Below are 18,101 nucleotides of genomic sequence, written 5' to 3' on the forward strand. Positions count from 1 at the left end.
TTTCTCTAAATGTTCTATTAGCAGGTTCTAGAATTTGTGCGAAGGGTTGTAAAAAATTAACTTCCTTGTTTTCTACAATGGGTACCATGAAGTGGCAAAGATCTTTCATTTAAATCAATGATTGAAATAAAAAAGGATGTTTTTTTTCCCAGGACTTTCACATTGATTTGATAAAGGAATATTTAATGAATCTTAAGGGGAATGTGTGAAAATAATTAGGTATTTGACTTTCCTTGTTTTTTATGCCCTGGGCTTCTTCCCAAAGTGCTGCAGATTTCAGTGACTGGGGGCTTTAAAGCTGCTCAGCTTTATACTCAGCAAAGCCAGTCTGACTAAAGGCCCATTCCTTTGCTTAGTCTAGCTACATCTACACTACCACAGAAAGTCGACCAAGGTCGAGTTACTGTGGGTTCTACACTGCAGGGAGGTAGCCAGGAGAAATGTTGCCATCGATTTCCTTTACTGTTCTCATTGATGGTAGAGTAACAGTGTTGACCAGAGAGCGATCTTTGGTTTATTTGGCTGGTTTTCACTAGACCCCCTAAATTAACTGCCAGTAGATTGATCTCAGAGCCTCTATCCCTAAGGTCATGTAGATGTCGTCTCAGTGTCTTTCAGGTAGTCTTAATCCTCTATCCAACGGGTGTCTGGTACATTTGTCAAGTCAATAGTAGGAAATACAATTATGTTGTGCATAAATATTTTTGTGAAATGCATTGCTTTGAAAGCCTGAAAATAATACCATGACTGATTCCCTTAGGCTGCTTCAGTAAGGATCAGGTATACTTGGATGGCATCCTCCAAATCTTGAGATACAGGGAGTCTATCGATTTCCACTTACTGATGGCTCTTGGAAAGGTAAGTGAAATCAGTGTTAGAACAGAAGCACTAGTAAGATCATTTTAATACGTGCTTTCCTAAATAGTTGTTAAGTTGCTGATTCCAATATCCTGACTATTACAGCATAACTTCCCATAGAGATTGTCTTAAAATGTACTGCCCCAATACAGTTTCTCTCTCCCCGCCCCCACTCCCCAGAGCAGCCACTCCCCCCATGGAGGGATGTGTGTGCCAGTGCTGGATTGCATAGGCCACCAGTATTGCTAGTGATGGTCTTGAGCAGAGCCCTGTGCAAACAAGGTGTCCATCTCTTAGTTGTCGCTAGCCACGTGGCCCATTGTCTGGATATGGCAATAGTAGGGCACCCTGATAATATTTCCATGTAGTGGTTTTACCATGGCCCCAGTAATGACCTGAGGCAGGCTTCTTGTTGTGTACTTGAAAATTGTATTTAATATTACCTCATGCTCTACATAGCTTCAGAAACCCTTGAATGAGTTCCTCATATTTGAAGGGGCTGATAGGAGCAACCTTAGTCTAGCCTTTTCTTCATTTCAGAAGTCTGGTCAGAAACATGTGACTCAATATAAATTGTTTCCTGGTCTCTTGAGAAAATTATAGGGAAATACTTTATTTATATGGAGAAAAAGCAGATGTGGTTAATATTATACACCAAATAAGGAAACCGTAACAGAGAAGTCATCAACATACAAATGTTACCAAGTAGTTTGAGTGTCTTGTTTGGAATGCTTTTCAGAAATACACATGGGGTCAAACTGAATGGAGTTACATTTGGTCCATATAATATTAAGCTGTTGTGGCAGGGTAACCCCACTCCTGGGTCTCAGACCCCTGCTCAGTCCTTAATCTGGCAGCCTCAGTACTGTGCCACTAGCCCTGCTTGCTCTTGGCAGGGTTTAAGCTTTTGTCCCTCAGGACACCTGGCAACCCTAGCTGACTGTGGCAATGCTGCCGTTACCTTTCTCAGTTTGTCTAGATTTCTCCCTATCTGTTCTGGTCACCTCTCACTCCACTTCCTCTCCCATTCTCCTCCCACTCCCTGGGGTGAAGACTTCTTTTTAAAAGACTCTGTGGCAGCCTCAAGTGAGATCAGGTGTCCCTGATTGATTTACAGCAGCCCTGTCTCCCCTCCTCCTGATTAGCCAGGGCCATTGCTGCCTTTTAGAGCTGCCTTTCTCTCTCTCTCTCTAATTTAGCCCACCAGCCTGACCCTGTCACACAGTATAATAATGTGTCATATCAGATGGACAGGGGACAAATGATTTTATAGACAACAGTGATAGCGACACCCAGATGTTTAGGCTACGTCTACACAGGCATGATTTTGCACAAATACTTTTAACACAAGAGTTTTTGCGTTAAAAGTATTTGCGCAAGAGAGCGTCTACACTGACATGTGCCTTTGCACAAGAGATGTGCTTTTGCACAAAAGCATCCGTGCCAGTGTAGACGCTTTCTTGTGCAAGAAATTCATGTTGCCTGTCTACACTGGCCTCTTGCGCAAGAACACTTGTGCAAGAGGGCTTTTTCCTGAGCAGGAGCATCATAGTTCTTGTGCAAGAAGCACTGATTTCTTACATTAGAACGTCAGTGTTCTTGCGCAAGAACTCCCCGCCAGTGTAGACAGGTGGCAAGTTTTTGCACAAAAGCGGGTGCTTTTGCCCAAAATCATACCAATGTAGACACAGCCTTAATGTTTTCTCTGATAGAAACAACTGAAAATAGGCTCTGAACTGCTGAACCTTACCATTTTGGCTGAAGTTTTCTGTGGTGGGTATCTGTCTTGGGCTGACTTTTTTGGGGGAAAGTTTCAATCAAATCAGATCACTTGTTAGGTTTGGGGGGAAATATGTTCTTTTGCCCATATTAAAAAAATTCTTACAGATGGGTTTCCATGCATTGGAGCAGAGATGTGGAATTTGTCAGGAAATCACTTTGGTATCAAGGTATTTGTGATTTACCTGTTGCCCAAATATGGCCAAGTTGTAAGCCTCTGGAAAAATTCCAAAAATTATCACAGCCTGCACATACTCAATAGATGTATTTTAGAGTCAGGCTTTATTATTTTCTGATGGTTCCTTCTGTGCTGGATTTGTTCAATCCCCACAGTTCCTATGTGCCAGTTGAACTGAGCATGCGCCATCCATACAGAGTAACTGCAGTATTGCCAACCCTGAGTGTTAAAAAAAATCACAAGGGAAGCCCCTCAAATATCATGAAATTGGCTTAAAACTTGTGTGAGATTTTCAAAATAGATTTTGTTCCTTTTGTCTTCTGGTATTGGATCGTTTAAGGTTCATTGTTTCATGGTTTTGTTTGGAACCATGAGAGCTAGAAACTTATTTTTTCATTTTAATAAAATCCGAGATTTTTCAGATAATAAGTGGACTCCAGTAGTTGAGTCTTTAAAATAATCATATTGTGGGTATTGGCAAGGTTGCAGCTGAGCATGCTGTGTCACAGAGTTTCTGGGGCATAATTTTTTCTTGCAATCACTTCTGGTTGCCAGGAGCCACTGTGGTACCAGGCACTGGAACTGAAAGCAAAGGAAAAATTTTCCTTTGCATTCTTGGTGCACTGCTTACTGGCACCCAGGATACAAAGGGGAGTTGGAAGAAGCAGACTAGCTTGAATGGAAAGGGATGAAGGAAGACTGGGAAGATTAGGACCAGAGGGTAAGAGTGGGGAGAGAAGGGCAGTAAGGTCTACGACCATTTTGAACACGCTCCCCTTCAGAACCTAAACCTGCATCCTGGAATCCAGAGCTGAGCATTCCCTTGCTGTCAGCAAATCAATGTGGAAACCTGCTCGCAGACGGATGCCCAGAACCACAAAGATATTTAGGTTCCCACATGTAATTGATTTCAGTGGAAGTTAGGTCCAGATTCTCAACATTATTTAGGATCCTATGTATCTAGTAGCCCACTACTGCTCCATTAAAGTGGTGAAAATCTGGGCTGTAGATCCAAAGATCCCATGCCAATGATTCATGTAATTCTGTCATGTAAATTCGTAGTGTTGCAATTTGCGTAGAATATAAACTACTTTAAAAGAACAATAAGGTTTCAAAATCAAATGCTCAGAATTTAAGGTGCTGCCAGAATTCGTGTTTCCTCTACAACAGTAGTCTCCAACCTTTTTACACCCAAGATCACTTTTTAAGTCTCAGAACAGGGGAAGATCTACCGCCCTGCCCCTTCCTTGAAGCCCCGCCCCTTCCTTGAAGCCCTCCCTCTCTATTCTCCTGTCCATCACTTGCTATCCCCAGCCCTTATACACTCTGTTAAACAGTTTATTTTTAAATTATGCAATATATAAAATCACATGTTTATAGTTATTGAATAAATGGTCTGTTTTTAATTCATGCTATTTAAATGTCAAATGAAGCATTTACAATTATACATTTTGTTCTCTGCTATTTTGTAAATCTAAAATCAAGTATTGATAATTATATATTTTTTCTTCCAATAACAAAGTCTCAGTGTGACACCTGTGACTGAACAGTATCTGCCAGTGTCTTGAAGTCTGGGTTGTAGTCTGAGATTGCTAGTCGTATACAATCCATCAGATGGGCATCTATGATCCTGCGCTCAGCCTGGGAAACTTGATCCAGCATAGTTGGAGCTAGACTCAGCCTCCCTGGGCTGAGCGCAGGGCAGCCGGGCTGGAGGGAAGAGAAGTGGCTGCCCGGCCAGCTGGCCATGGTGCTCAGCCAGGGTGCATCAAGTTCCACGTGGGCAGGCGCAGAGGAGAAGCCGCCGATCAGCTGGAGCACGGGGCAGCCACTTTCAACTGAAAGCCACAGTCAGCTGGCTGGGGTATTTCAGCCCTCCCGACCTCCCAGCTCTCACCATTTCTCGCAGCTACTCACCTGTGTTGTTGCTCGATGAGTAGCTGTTCCTCAAATGAGGAAATCTAATGTAAATGTACTGCACAGGCGCGCAGTTCAGAGAGGGCTCAAGAGCTACTCTTAGAGCCCCTGAGATCTACCGGTAGATCGTGATCTACTAGTTGGTGACCACGGCTCTACAATGTAATTCTGCCCCCTTTTGAGCATGCATTAGGATACAGTCACATAGTATTTTCCTCACAGGCCCCAGCCTCATTCAATGCACAGGGTGGGTTAGGCTCAGGGAATGAAAGGAGTCTGTATATGTGTGAAACTGTATTGTGTCTGTAGGACCCCTGTTTTCTTTGCCACCGAATTTGGAAGGTGTGCAATGAACAAGGGAGGGAGTTTCAGAAACAGGAAGTAGAGTCTCATTCTTAAGGCAATTGAACGCCTAGAAATTGCGGAGAAAATTACCGAGAAAAACTGAATTCTATCCTGATAGAAATGTAGCCGTGTTAGTCTGGGGTAGCTGAAGCAAAATGCAGGACAATGTAGCACTTTAAAGACTAACAAGATGGTTTATTAGATGATGAGCTTTCAAAGCTCATCATCTAATCTGGCCCACGAAAGCTCATCATCTAATAAACCATCTTGTTATCTGGCCCACGAAAGCTCATCATCTAATAAACCATCTTGTTAGTCTTTAAAGTGCTACATTGTCCTGCATTTTGAATTCTATCCTGTTCCCTGTCATAGAACTCAAGATGTGATTCTGGGCAAGTCTTTTAAAACAAACTTTTAACACACGGTCACTAACTATGTGTTCCTCATTTTCTGGGTGGTGAACCAGAGACCCTGAGATCTGAATTGCAGAACTGAGCACTTCCACTGCAAATGAATTGAGTGGAAGCTGTGCTTTCACATATAACCTGCTATAAAAATGCTAAGTACTCTGAAAAAAAATCAGTCTTTAGATTCCTCAAACTGGACACCAAAAATTGGTCAACACGTTTGATAGTTTTGGCTTTAATCTTTATACCCTTTCTCTATCTATAAAATGGCAATAAGATCACCTTACATCACAGGGATTTTATGAAGATAAATTCATTATTGTTTGTGAAGCACTGAGATATGACCTTGTATAAATGTAATAGAAGAGCCCTTGAGAAAATCAATAGTTTTGTATTGGATGCAGGGTTTAAATGGTATGCAGTAAATATAGCCAGAGGCTACTGCACATTGAATGATGAGGATTAAAAGAAATATTTGAATTTTTTTTAAGCACTGTCCATTCTGTGTACTGAATAAAGCAAGGGTCCTGTGGAAAACAACATGGGCTCATGCAATTAGACTGTCATAATGTATGCATTTGCAATTTTAGTGTTCTTTTAATGTGGGTTTTTAATGTAATTTTAATCCATTTTGTGATATGTATCTTTTGCAAGAAAACTAAGATTGAGGCATGTAGGATCAGTGGCTATTCTTAGAACATCAAATTCCACTGTCAGATATGAACATATAGCTTCCACTGGAATTTGATGTGTAATAAAGAAGTATTATGATGAGACCAACTTAAAAAAAACCAGGATTTTGATGTTCCAAAATAAAAAAAAACTTTGCTGAAAGACCTTGAAATCATAAAGGATCCAGTCATAGTGAAGATTGCCACCTATTTGAGAAATTTTCATTTCAAATGAGAAAACATAAAAAAAATGTTCTTATGGCTGATCGTAGCAAAAGTACTAATTATTTTCTACCATGAATGCAAGATCTATGTGGGTCTAAAATGGAATAACTCCTTTGTACATTTTATTGATAGTTAAATTAATGTGGCTGTAAAAATCAATCCCTAATTTCTCACAGGCATGTGTTTAGTTATAGTGCTCATTAAGGAGTTTCTATGTCTTCTTCTCTTTTCCCAGTGCTCAAAGCTTTATCCATTCCAGAAGTCCTGTCTTTTGCTATTTCTCACTTTACTTGGTATTTTGAAGAGAACAGTTTGTAGTAAAGCATATACCAAGACAAGCGTGCTGGTGAAGGCTGCTTGGCATGCCTACAGGGGAAAAATAGATGAAAGAGGCTGAAGCCTAGAGAGAAATAATATTGGGAAATAGCCATTTTAGAGATTTGCAGTAGTTTAGCTAGGAATTAAATCATGGAATTCTTACACAGCAGAATGTGATGATCCTGTACAAATAAAGGTAGACGATAGAAGCAGAGCCCATACATTGCATGTAATTCCTAAGTGCATCAAATCCAAAATGTTTAAAGTTAGAATGGAAAATGTCACTAATACACATTGTTCGGAAAGCAAACTGGTGAGCATGACAGGAAAAAAAAAAAAACCCAGCTTCAAAATCAACTCAAAAGCAAAAATCTTTTTTTTGGCTCAGGATTATAGGTTTCTCTCAGACAGTGGTGAGCTATGTGGTGAGTCATACATTTTTCTCTCCCAAAATGTTGCCAAATGCCATTTTTAGCGATGGCAGTGGCTACCGTAAAGGCGGCTTGATTAGGGAATACAGCACTTTGATCACGGCTATTGGGCACCTGTGTGGATTCAGGTCAAATTGGAATCTTACCTTTGTAAGAAACAAAAATAAAGGCTTCATTGACTTTATGGAGGAAGGAGGTTGAAATTTGAAGGCAGGATGTTGAAAAGCAGCCTCACAGAGCAGGCCTGCCTTGAGTGCTTTCCAGCATGAGGCCGCTGCATGACATGTGCATCCACTTCAGTCTCTCTCCTACAGTCTCCAGTAACTCCCCACACAAGCTTTCTTGACTCATTAATAATCCTGAGGACCAGGTTATTGCCAAAACAGTTTCAACTCCATAACAAAAGTCCCAAACGTGGTCCATTTCTCACAGCCAGTGTGTATAGTCCATGAAATCCCACATTCTTAGATCCATCGACATGGCACATGCCACACTCCAGCATAGTCTGACCTAGGCTCCTCCTGGATTCTCTCCAGTCTTTTTACTTAGACAACCATCCCTGCCCTTCCAGCTGAAGTACAGCCCCACTCGTCCCAGGTGAGAACCCCCACAGCTTCTCTGCTGGGAGTTCATCCTCACATAGGGAATGTCCCTCATACTCCCTTGGCCTCAGCCCTCTGGATTGGGAAGATCATGCCTTTAGCCTTCCCTGGAACTACCTAAAGCTTTCCTCAGGGACCTCTCAGCCTCCTGGTCTTTAAGAGCTCTCACGTACGGATTTCCAGGCTCTCTCAGGGTATATCCATGCAGTAGTAAAAGGACTGGGGTTGGGCTGGCTCAGCTGACTTTGGGCTTGGTGGGCTCAGGCTGTGGGTCTAAAAATTGCAGAGTAGATGTTCAAGCTTGGGCTGAATCCAGGCTCTGAAACCCCATGAGGGATGGATCCCAGAACCCAGGCTCCTGTCTGAGCCTGAACGTCTACATTGCAATTTTTAGCCCCTCAGCATGAACTCTGCAAACCTGAATCACTTGTCCTAGGCTGTGAGACCTGGTGATGCAGGGTTTTTATTGCACTGTACCTGTACCCTCAGGCTGTCAGGCAGCTCTCACCTGCTTCTTTCCTGACTGGAAGCCGCTCAGGTGCTTCACATTAATTCATGTGGGTGGCAGCTGATGAATCATGGGTGCACTGGACACCATACCTCTAAAAAATGGCCAGTCAACTTGTGACCTTTTGTAGACATCTAACCCCAGCCATCCTGCGTCTCCAGATTGAGGGGACAAATTCGACTCCCTGCAACTTTCCACATAGCTTAACAGCACACAGCCAGTTAACCTGAGCGAGGGTTTGGCGGTTAGATGTTTCCTTATTTACACTAGTGAGGCTATAATGCAGATCTTCCCTTTCACTGGACCTTTTGAACAGTAGAATCTCCCATTTGACCCAGATTAGCCTGTGCTTGTTCTCTTTATCAGCATTCATTTTTCCACTATAGCTCAGAAGATGTATTTGTGCGCAGACAGGTGACTTTCCCAACCTGCTCCATGAACACAGTCTACACATTATATGTTGTCCAGTCTCACCTCTTTCATGGAGTTGTTAAATAACAAGAAAACATCAGTGCAGCTCCCCAGACTTGGCTGCTCCTTGACTTTTTCCAATCTAAATCCTACATCCTCTCTTTTCCACCCTACCCACTTACGTGTAGATGGATTAACAAGCCACTTGTCTCAGGGAGTGAGCAGAACTTCCTTTAATTTTTTCCCAACATTGATATGTCACTGCCAGCCTGTTATAGGGCGTATCTAGACTATGCTAGACTTTCAAAAGAGGATATGCAAATTCCATGGGAATTGACATATCTTCTTTCGAGCTCACTTTTGAAAGCAGCACTTTCAAAAGTTAAAGTAATTAAGACGTGGTTTTGTCGGTGAACCCTCCCATTTGTCAACAAGCCGCATAAACCTCGTTCTGTAAGGAAAAGTGGAATTTGCATATCCTCTTTCAAAAGTCTAGCATAGTCTAGATACGCCCATACTGTCATTGAAGCGATATCCTAGAGAAGCTACATTTTTTTCCATCCCTACAATCAAGGCTGGCCTTATCATGAGGTAAACTGAGGCGGCTGCCTCAGGTGCCAGACAGTGGGGGGAGGGGGCACCTCTAGAACCCAGAGAATTGAGACCTTTCAAAGTGTTGGCCCAAGCGAGCGGGCATGGAGGCGTCATTTGAGCTCCCCGCCTCAGGTGCCAAAATGTTGTGGGCTGGCCCTACTTACAATAGCATATGGGAGAACTGTGGGAGTGGGAGCAACCTACACAATACTGCAAAGCTCTCTGGCCACCCTACCACATTGTATAAAAACAAATGGGACGTTTTGTATTGGTTCCTCATTTTAAAAAGAAACAAAAAAGCACTAGCTAAATCCCTTGTTGCAGAGGCATTTGATTTCTACGGTTGCTTTAATTTTATAAAGACAGGATTTGGGGGTTTACTTAGTAACTGCACATGCTTGATGAGCAAAGGGAAGTGAAGGGCGAGATCCTGCAAAAGTGCTTGGGAGAGCATCCCTATGCAGGAGTGGAGCAGGTTTACAGCTTTGTTCTTATGAGACTTCTAGGGAAGAGGACGACACACGATGCAGACTTGGAGAAATGTGGCATGCCAGCTAGTAGAAACATTCATGTTTGAGGCCTGCAGTCCAAGCATGAATTGCCCCAAATACTGGCAGGACGGCTTTTGCAGCTAACACTGGAGCCAGCGCCCCTCTACTCTTCTTCCCTGAACGATTCATTTGCAGTGCTGCCAACTCCAGAGGTGCCAGAACTTCAGGTGTGGAGGTGCTGCAAGACCCCCCTGGCTTTAAATGGTTTTCATTATATCCAGGTTTTACAGTTTGATTCAATGGCTATCAGTACCCACCTCCCCCATACAAATTGTTCCAGTGCCTCTGGCCAACTCTCACAATTGTATCATGAGTCTTGACATATTTGGGGGTTTTCTTAAAGCCCGAGCTCCTGGAGTATACTAATTATGTGAGAATCTTAGCTGTCATTAGAAAAACTATATAGTCTGTGAGTATACATTGCCAGTTGCCCAGTTTTATGGGCCCCAAGCCATCCAGTGTGTCCCAGTTTTTTGTAACTCAGAGGTGGCAATTTTCATACTAGAATGTCACATTTTTATTTTGCTCTGCACAATCAAAATGAATAATTGAGGGTGAAATTAAAGCTTTGGAAGCTTGGGTCACATTAGCACTGACCATATGGCTTCCCCAAAACTTGTCTGAACTGTACAAGAACTCCCCCCATCTCTGCAGCCTCCATACAGCCAGAGAGCCTTTTCACTTCCCTTTCTAGTTCCCCAAACCTTGGCTGCAAAAGCCTCCCCTACCTGCCTTATATCTCCTGTCAGGTCTGCCCCTTGCCTTGCTATGAACATGTGGAAGAGCAGGTTTTCCATTCTTCCCCTTCACCTAAGCACCCCAGTCTTTCATATGCCCAAGCTCATTCTGTCTTTCAGATCTTTTTCACGATACCATCTGTGTAAGAGCATCTCCACCTCAATTAAACTGTGCATCGCTGCAGGAAAGCTCCAAAATACATAAGGTTTGCAAAGAAGAATCAGTCCCAGTGTAAGAAACTGGATGTCTGCTGGCATGTACAACATGAACTTCAAAAAAGCAGAAGAGATGCCATCCTTGTGGATGGGAGGAAAATCAGTTTTTCCAGACTAGTTCATTTATCATTAACAACCACCGATCCTGCTCCCATTGAACTCACAGCAGGCTGGTTTACATCACCATGGGAGATCGAGCTCAGTTATGAAACTTCAGCTACACTATTCACATAGCTGAAGTTGATGTGCTTAGATCTACTCACTGTGGTCTTCATAGTGTTGTGCTGACAGGAGATGCTCTCCCGTTGACTCCCCTTGGGCTTCTCATTGAGGTGGAGTCCCATAGTTGGTGATTGATTTATCATGTCTGTATTAGAAGCGATAAATTGACCCCAGCTGAATTAGTTGCTACCCTGTCAGTCCCACTCTGAGGGTATGTCTACACTACCCCGCTAGTTCGAACTAGCGGGGTAATGTAGGCATACCGCACTTGCAAATGAAGCCCGGGATCTGAATTTCCCGGGCTTCATTTGCATAAGCCGGCCGGCGCCATTTTTAAATGCCGGCTTGTTCGAACCCCGTGCCGCGCGGCTACACGCGGCACGGGCTAGATAGTTCAAACTAGCAAGCCATTCCGAACTATCTGTACACCTCGTTCCACATTAATGCGGGGGTGGAGAGGCTGGGGGCGGGGGGGGAAAATGTTCCCTCTAAGAGTTTCCTCCCATAAGCAGAATGAATTTTGTGTTGTGCACCAGTACCGAATTCATGTGGCTTGCTTGGATGTGCCATTGTGGCACCCAAGTTATTAATAAATATCTACCTTTTCCCTCTGCTGCCATGTCTCCTCCCCTTGCTCCATCAACTCCCCTGGTGCCTGCTCCCTCCCAACCCCTCACCCTCCTCTGTTGTCCTGACTCCTGCCCTTCTCACTGCCCTCAGCCTTCCTGAGACCTGCCCCCCCCCACCAGCCCGTCTCTCCGCCCTATGCCCACTCCTCCAGTAGCCCCACTCTGATCATGTGAGCTATTCCTCTTCTAACACCTCCCTCTGCACACCTGCCCTGCCTCTCTCCTCTGGTGCTGGTCCCTCCCCTGCAGGTGTCTGCCCTTCTGCTTCACCCCCAGAATCCGCTGGCACCTGCACCTTCCCTTACCCCTGCACTGTCCTGGTGCCTCCCCCTTCCCTCACTGCCCCTGCCCCCTTTGCCCTTTTTTCCCTGATGCCTATCCCCTGTGCCCCCATTCCCCTCATGCCCCTGTGCCCTCACACATGACTTGCTCCAACCCCACCTTCCTCATGCCTACCCCTTCTGTCAAGCCTTCTCCCAGCACCTCCCCCTCCAATTCTCAATGCCCTTACCCTCTCCTCTTTCAGCATCACCCTGTCCCCCCTCCCACTGACACCTCCCCTCCTGCCCTTTTCCTCATTGTCTCCACTTCCCCCCTAGCATTTGTGTCTCCTCTATCCTGTCCCTTTGGTGCCTTCCCCTTTCTTCCCCCTTTCCCCTCCCCCTCCATACAAGCCCCTTCCACCCCGTCTCCTTTCTTCCTCCTCCACCCTCCCCCACCGCAAAAGCCCCTTCCTCTTATTCCCCCCCCCCCCCCACTCCTTACCTTCAGCTTCTGCCTTATAGCTTGCAGGGCTAGAGTCAGAGCCAGCCCAAGCTTCAAGGCCGGGGAGGGGCACCCCCAGGATGCCATATGGTGCTGTAGGGCGGGGCTGGGACGCCCCCGGGGCGCCATGTGGTGCTACCAAGCCGGGCAGGGGTGCTCAAGGGCGCTGTGCCATGCTGCCGGGCTGGGCAGGGGCACTCCTGAGTGCCTCAAGGGTGCCACGCCGTGCTGCCGGGCCAGGTGGGAGCACTTCCGGGCGCCTCAAGGGCACTGCACTGCTGTGCTGGGCGGGGGCATTCCTGGGCGCTTCAGGGGCACCGCACCGTGCTGCTGGGCTGTGCAGTGCTGCCGGGCTGGGTTGGGCCCAGGGCCCAAAAATGGCTTGGGCTAGCCCTGTGCGCACACCTATGCCTTTAGGTCCGTGGTCCCCAACACGGTGCCCGCGGGCGCCATGGCGCCCGCGGGGGCATTCGTGGGCGCCCGCCACGTGCTCGGGGCTGGCCTGGCCCTGGGCACGTGGCACATGCACAGTGCCAGAGCCAGCTCCAGGCGCATGGTGAGCGCCGGCCCCGGGCTCGCGGCGCTTGGAGGGGAGGGCGCCGGTCCCGGCCCCGGGCGCTTGGGGGGGGGGGCGCGTGGCGCTTGGGGGGGAGGGGGCGCCGGCCCCGGGCGCGCGGCGCTTGGAGGGGGGGCTATAAGGGGACCCGCGGCTATGGGGGGGCCCCGTCCCCGCCCCCTGGCCCCCGGCGGGCGAACGGCCACGCCCCCTGGCGCCCGGCAACCTCCACAGGTTGGGGACCACTGCTTTAGGTCAACATAGTTAAGTTGACACAGTGTCCATGTAGATACTGATAGAAATGTAGCCGTGTTAGTCTGGTGTAGCTGTATTTTGTTTCATGTAGATACTGTGTTACCCCATCTGCTGCTGGCTTCAACAGCTGTCAGCTCTGAAGTGGCTGGGCTCCTGCTGTCAGTGCTCCCAAATGCCCCACTTAAGTTGAGGCAAGAGCTCCTGGTGAGGATGCGCACTGCTGACAGAAGCAACATACTGTGGACACAAATGGTTGATTTAATTACTGTGAAGGCTGTAGGGCAATCTAACTTAAAGTCAACTTCATTTTGTAATGTAGACATGCCCTGAGAGTCTGTTCATTGACTTCCATGGAAGCAGAACCAGGCCACCTTTGAAAAGATATAAGTAATTCCCTGGGATCATGTGCTGATGTACAGCTTACTGAACCATACATAAAGCCAGACTGTACAATCACCTCAAGAGAAGGATTATGACAAGCTGCTTTAAAATACCAGTGCCCTGGAATCCTTTTGTCACCTATGGGAAGGGAATGAAATTGTGTGTCTTAGACATGTAAACACACAAAATGGGTCCTGCTTTACTTAATCCCCTATCCTCTCCTCTAGGTCTCTTATGAGGATGTGGATCGCTTGAAAGAGTTTGCTGTGATCGAGAACATGAGAGTCCCACACTTCTTGCAGGACCCTGTCAGATACATGGAACACTTGGAAAAGATCATGGAGGTCAATGAACTGACCGATGAAGAGCTCCAGGATCTCATATTTTAACCATCAGTCATTCCCTTTTACCTGAAATCTGTTCTGTTTGCCAGTTATACAGTACTGGACTTCACCACAGTCCGCAAAAATTGAATGAAATAACTTGGTTTTGTATTCTGCCAAAAGTCTAGAATATTTAGCTCTGTTAATTTTTTTAAAAAAAGAAAAAAAATACAAACCTCAGACTATCAATTCAGAAATGTTTCTTTGAAGAAAAAAAGTTCTTTGAGATATATGGTTTTTTAAAGGGTTTGTGCCTCTTCCAAATTAAATTATGTATTGAACATAGACACATTGTTCATTAGGAGTTCCCCTATGACTGGTCAGTCTTATTGCCCCTTACATGTTTGGTACGCTGAACAGAATAATTTGAAATGTCTCACTTCCATGATATTCTAAAATCTGCTGTTTATTCTTTCTAATGTCTGTGATTTGTAATTTTTCCCCTTGGCTTACTCACATTGGCCTCATTTCTGGTTACGGCCTTCACAGCAACCCCCTAGAGCAGCAAAATTGTGGAACTACTATAGACCATTCCACCATCGTCTTAATTGTACCCCATTGTATACGGCTTCCCTCATTGTAAGATCACAATGAGCAGAGACGTTCTCTTGCACGACAGCATTATAGTTTGGATGTGCTATAAAGGATGTGCTAGGTAGAGGTGATTGCCACACTTTACTTTTCAAGTAGCAGCAATTGATGTGGCTATTTGAATGGCTGTACACAAGCTATAAAGTTGCCCTCTTCATCCCAAGAGGGGTTTGCTGTTGTGGCGTTTAATATATATATATATATTCCACTCACTGAAGTGACAGTCCTCCTCTTGCTTGTACAGTTTGTTTCAGGGGGATGAATTGTAGAAAGGGCCTTTTCTTTTTTTGCCCTTCAAGATCCATTTAGAATGTTTAGCAAATCAAATTAATTAGTCGTTTGGAAGGAGGACTGGGCTGAACCGAGAGTTTTCTGACTGATGTACGTAATGCGTCCAGCTACAGGGCCTCATTTCATTTCAAAAAGAAAAAAACCCAACCCCTTGCTCTAGTACCTGAACCCTTTGCGGGTTTGGTAACTTGGAGTGGCTTAGGCCTTAGTGCTGCAAGGAGCTCTGCCCTCAGGGAGCTTACTGTAGAACTTTAATGGAGGCCGGTGGGGACAAAATTCACAAGTGCCCTATTCCACTATTCAAGTGAAGTGCTCTGACACATCGGAAGCATCGTGGACTCCGTTTTACATTTTGGTGCCATACAAAAGCAGTAGCAAAAGCACGCCACTGTAGTGTATCTATTCAAAGTAACAACTTAGGCAAGACAAGAGAGTTGTTCGCTTCAGAGACCACATTTTCTGAGTCCAGAGTATTACGAAAGCGCGACTTGTGGCTCCCGAGTACATGCTGACTTGAGCTTTGCATCAAACGTATTGGACGGACTTTTAATTCCGATCATTTTACCAAGGCTAAATGAAGCCATTAGCACCATGTGCCTCTGGAGGAGTCCCAGAGTCCCAATTCCTTCTCTTGTGCCTATAGAGAATGGGGGCAGGAGCAGGAAATGGCAGCCTTGAAAAGGAAGCCACATAGGCTGAGCGCTGCTGGTCAGTGTGTGGGATGAGGGAGAGAATTGGAGCCAAAGTTATGCTTGCCTGCTTGGGGGAGGGAGTATTGGCTGCAATCTTCCTCCCATCCTGGAGAGCAGGAGCTGCCTGTGATGTGTGGAGCGCTAATGCAGACACACCGGAGTGGGGGGAGGTAGGGAAGAGGAAGAAGATCTTATTCCCTGGCATAACTGCATCTGGCAAATGACAATCCAGCCCCTGGCATCGACTTGTGTGGAACTTAGTGGTCTCTGATTAAGAAATGGAGTAATCCCCACACCCTCTGACTTTACGCCAAATACAAGGGCGTCCATTCCAGATTTTAAATTTAACAACATTTTGTGAGCAATGAGAGGAAAAGAAATCTCACCAGGGCAAGAGGTTTTGACACTTTCAAATAACCCATAAAACCAGCTGCCTTTAAAGCAGTATTACAGGTTTGTGCAGTGGTGGCTGCTTGCTTGAGAACAGCAAAGCATTTGAGCTGCTCCAATACGCAAATGTGCTGATTTGAGTGTTTTACAAAATATGAAAAAAGAACACCTCACGGTAGCCTTAATTTTGTATTGTTTAGCAGCTTGAAACTCTTTTAATCTCTGCATTGTAGTGAGTGAATCTTCTCCTATGCCCCCAAAATATCAATAGAGATGTACCCATTACAAAGATAGCTCCCCCAATTATCACCCCTAATATCATTATCCCAAAATATCAGTGACTTTTCCTATGCCCCCAAAATACCATTCTTAGCTGTGCCTGCCTAGCTTTGTTTCAAAGCCCTACAGGCAAACTGAGCTGCTGTACACCTGGTGGAAATATTTACATTTCAGTACCAAGTAATGCACCCCAACATTCAGAATCAGTCAACTCATCTATTTGGCTGTGAGCAACAGAAGCACAGATAACACTTATCACATGTCAAAGGTCGGCCATGAAGATTTCAGGTAAAATGCATGCTTGTGGGTAAGTGGACTAAGATCTGTGGAATTACATCCGGGATGAATTTGGCCCACTGCGTTGAAACAGAGGTACATATGTCCCATTCTTTGTGAAAGGGCCATATGTTAGAGGTGATTTTTTCTTAACGGAAATAATCCCTGCATTCCCCAATTGCTTCTGTGGTAAATACAAGCATATGCTAAAGAAGCCCAATTATACTCATGGTAATAGTCTTGGATATTATATTTACAATAATAGTGTCTCTGAAATAATAATATTTATCTGTTCCTGTGCTACAGACTATGATGTTTACAGCCCCTTCTCAACTCCTTGTCATTACTACACTGTGGCTTTGCTGATGTAAACTCCAGGGCCTTATTTTTCTTCTTTAAAGTACCTGGTGTTTATTTTCCCCACAGACCAATCCACTTCTGCCATTCTCTATTATGTGAATAGGTGCGCTCCAGTACAACGTTAGATTGCGGAAGCATCAGTATGAACGTGCCAGCATAACAGTGCCAGACTTCTCCTGCCTCCTTTTGTGATAGTGTTTCAGATTTGTAATGGTAGTTTTGTAAACCTTTTGAAAATTTTATTGTAATGGACTGTTATTGTCAGAGTATTGAGGCTATGTAATAAAGTTTGTGGATGATAGAAACTCGCATTCTATGTACTGTCTATGTGACAAAGTCTCACAATGTCGATAATGTGATAACAGGCTTCAGGTCTTTAATTGTTTATGTTGAAAAGTGAAGAATATCACCATCCATCCATCACAATGTTTCATGTGCCCTTCCACTTCTCCCCCGCCCCTTTCACACACACAGCCTGTTCTCCATCTCAAAAGTCACCGTTGTTTAACTTACACCAGTTGTAAGGCCTTTAGATGTAAAAAAGCTGCAAATATAGACACGCACGTTAGGCTATGAACAAGCTTGTGGGTTTCATTGCTCCATTAGCTTACAAGCAAGTCAGATCTTTTTTTCTAAATGGAAAATTGACAAAAATGAATCAGAAAGTTATCAATATTTTCCATGGAAAATTTTGACTTTTTTTGGCAAAAATTGAAACCCAGAAGTTTTTCGCCAAAACATCAGTTGCCAAATGCTGCCATTATGTCCGACAGGAATTGTAGTTCAGGTGTCCCATACTTTTCTTGTCTCTTCTCTATGCTGTACTCTCATGAAATAGTGAGATATGTGTTATCAACACTTGATAGAACATAGATGGTGGAATGTTTATCACTTGTTATCAGTACCAAAGTGAAACTTATTAAATGCATTCCAATTTTTCCCTGAAAAAGCAGTTCTGATGCAAAATTTTGACTAGCTCTAGCAGACTAATTCTTTTTGCATGCGAAACTGTAGTCCTTTGGACAGAAACAGCTCCTCTGGCTAGACAAATAACTTGTATGGATAATGCCTTATACAGTCCATAACTATCTGGGGTCTTGGTTCAGTATTGTCTAAGAGTCGTGTGATGTGATATGGTGGGCCCTGCTGAATCAACTTCACCACTTTCTGGAACTCAGAGGGTTTCCTTGGGAAGATCTCCAATCTAAGCAATAAGCTGGCCCTATCGCTTTTAGTTTGTGAGAGAGGATAGACATCACAGAGCCAAAGGAAGCAGGATCATC

The 18,101-nt window shown here is 44.8% G+C and overlaps 1 protein-coding gene across 4 annotated transcripts in view; it reads left to right on the forward strand.

The window, feature by feature from the left end:
* Positions 1–17,145, forward strand: part of MATCAP2 (microtubule associated tyrosine carboxypeptidase 2) — a 59,072-nt gene extending 41,927 nt beyond the window's left edge. For all 4 annotated transcript variants that reach the window (XM_025185156.3, XM_025185157.3, XM_006124058.4 and 1 more), the window contains 2 exons: positions 761–858; positions 13,784–17,145. In XM_025185156.3, the coding sequence (XP_025040941.3) occupies positions 761–858; positions 13,784–13,945 (260 nt within the window). In that variant the 3' untranslated portion in view covers positions 13,946–17,145. The remainder of the gene's footprint in view (positions 1–760; positions 859–13,783) is intronic.
* Positions 17,146–18,101: the final 956 nt, after the last annotated feature.

Source organism: Pelodiscus sinensis, chromosome 2, assembly GCF_052426305.1.
Source record: "Pelodiscus sinensis isolate ZL-2025 chromosome 2, ASM5242630v1, whole genome shotgun sequence".
Lineage (NCBI taxonomy): Eukaryota > Metazoa > Chordata > Testudines > Trionychidae > Pelodiscus > Pelodiscus sinensis.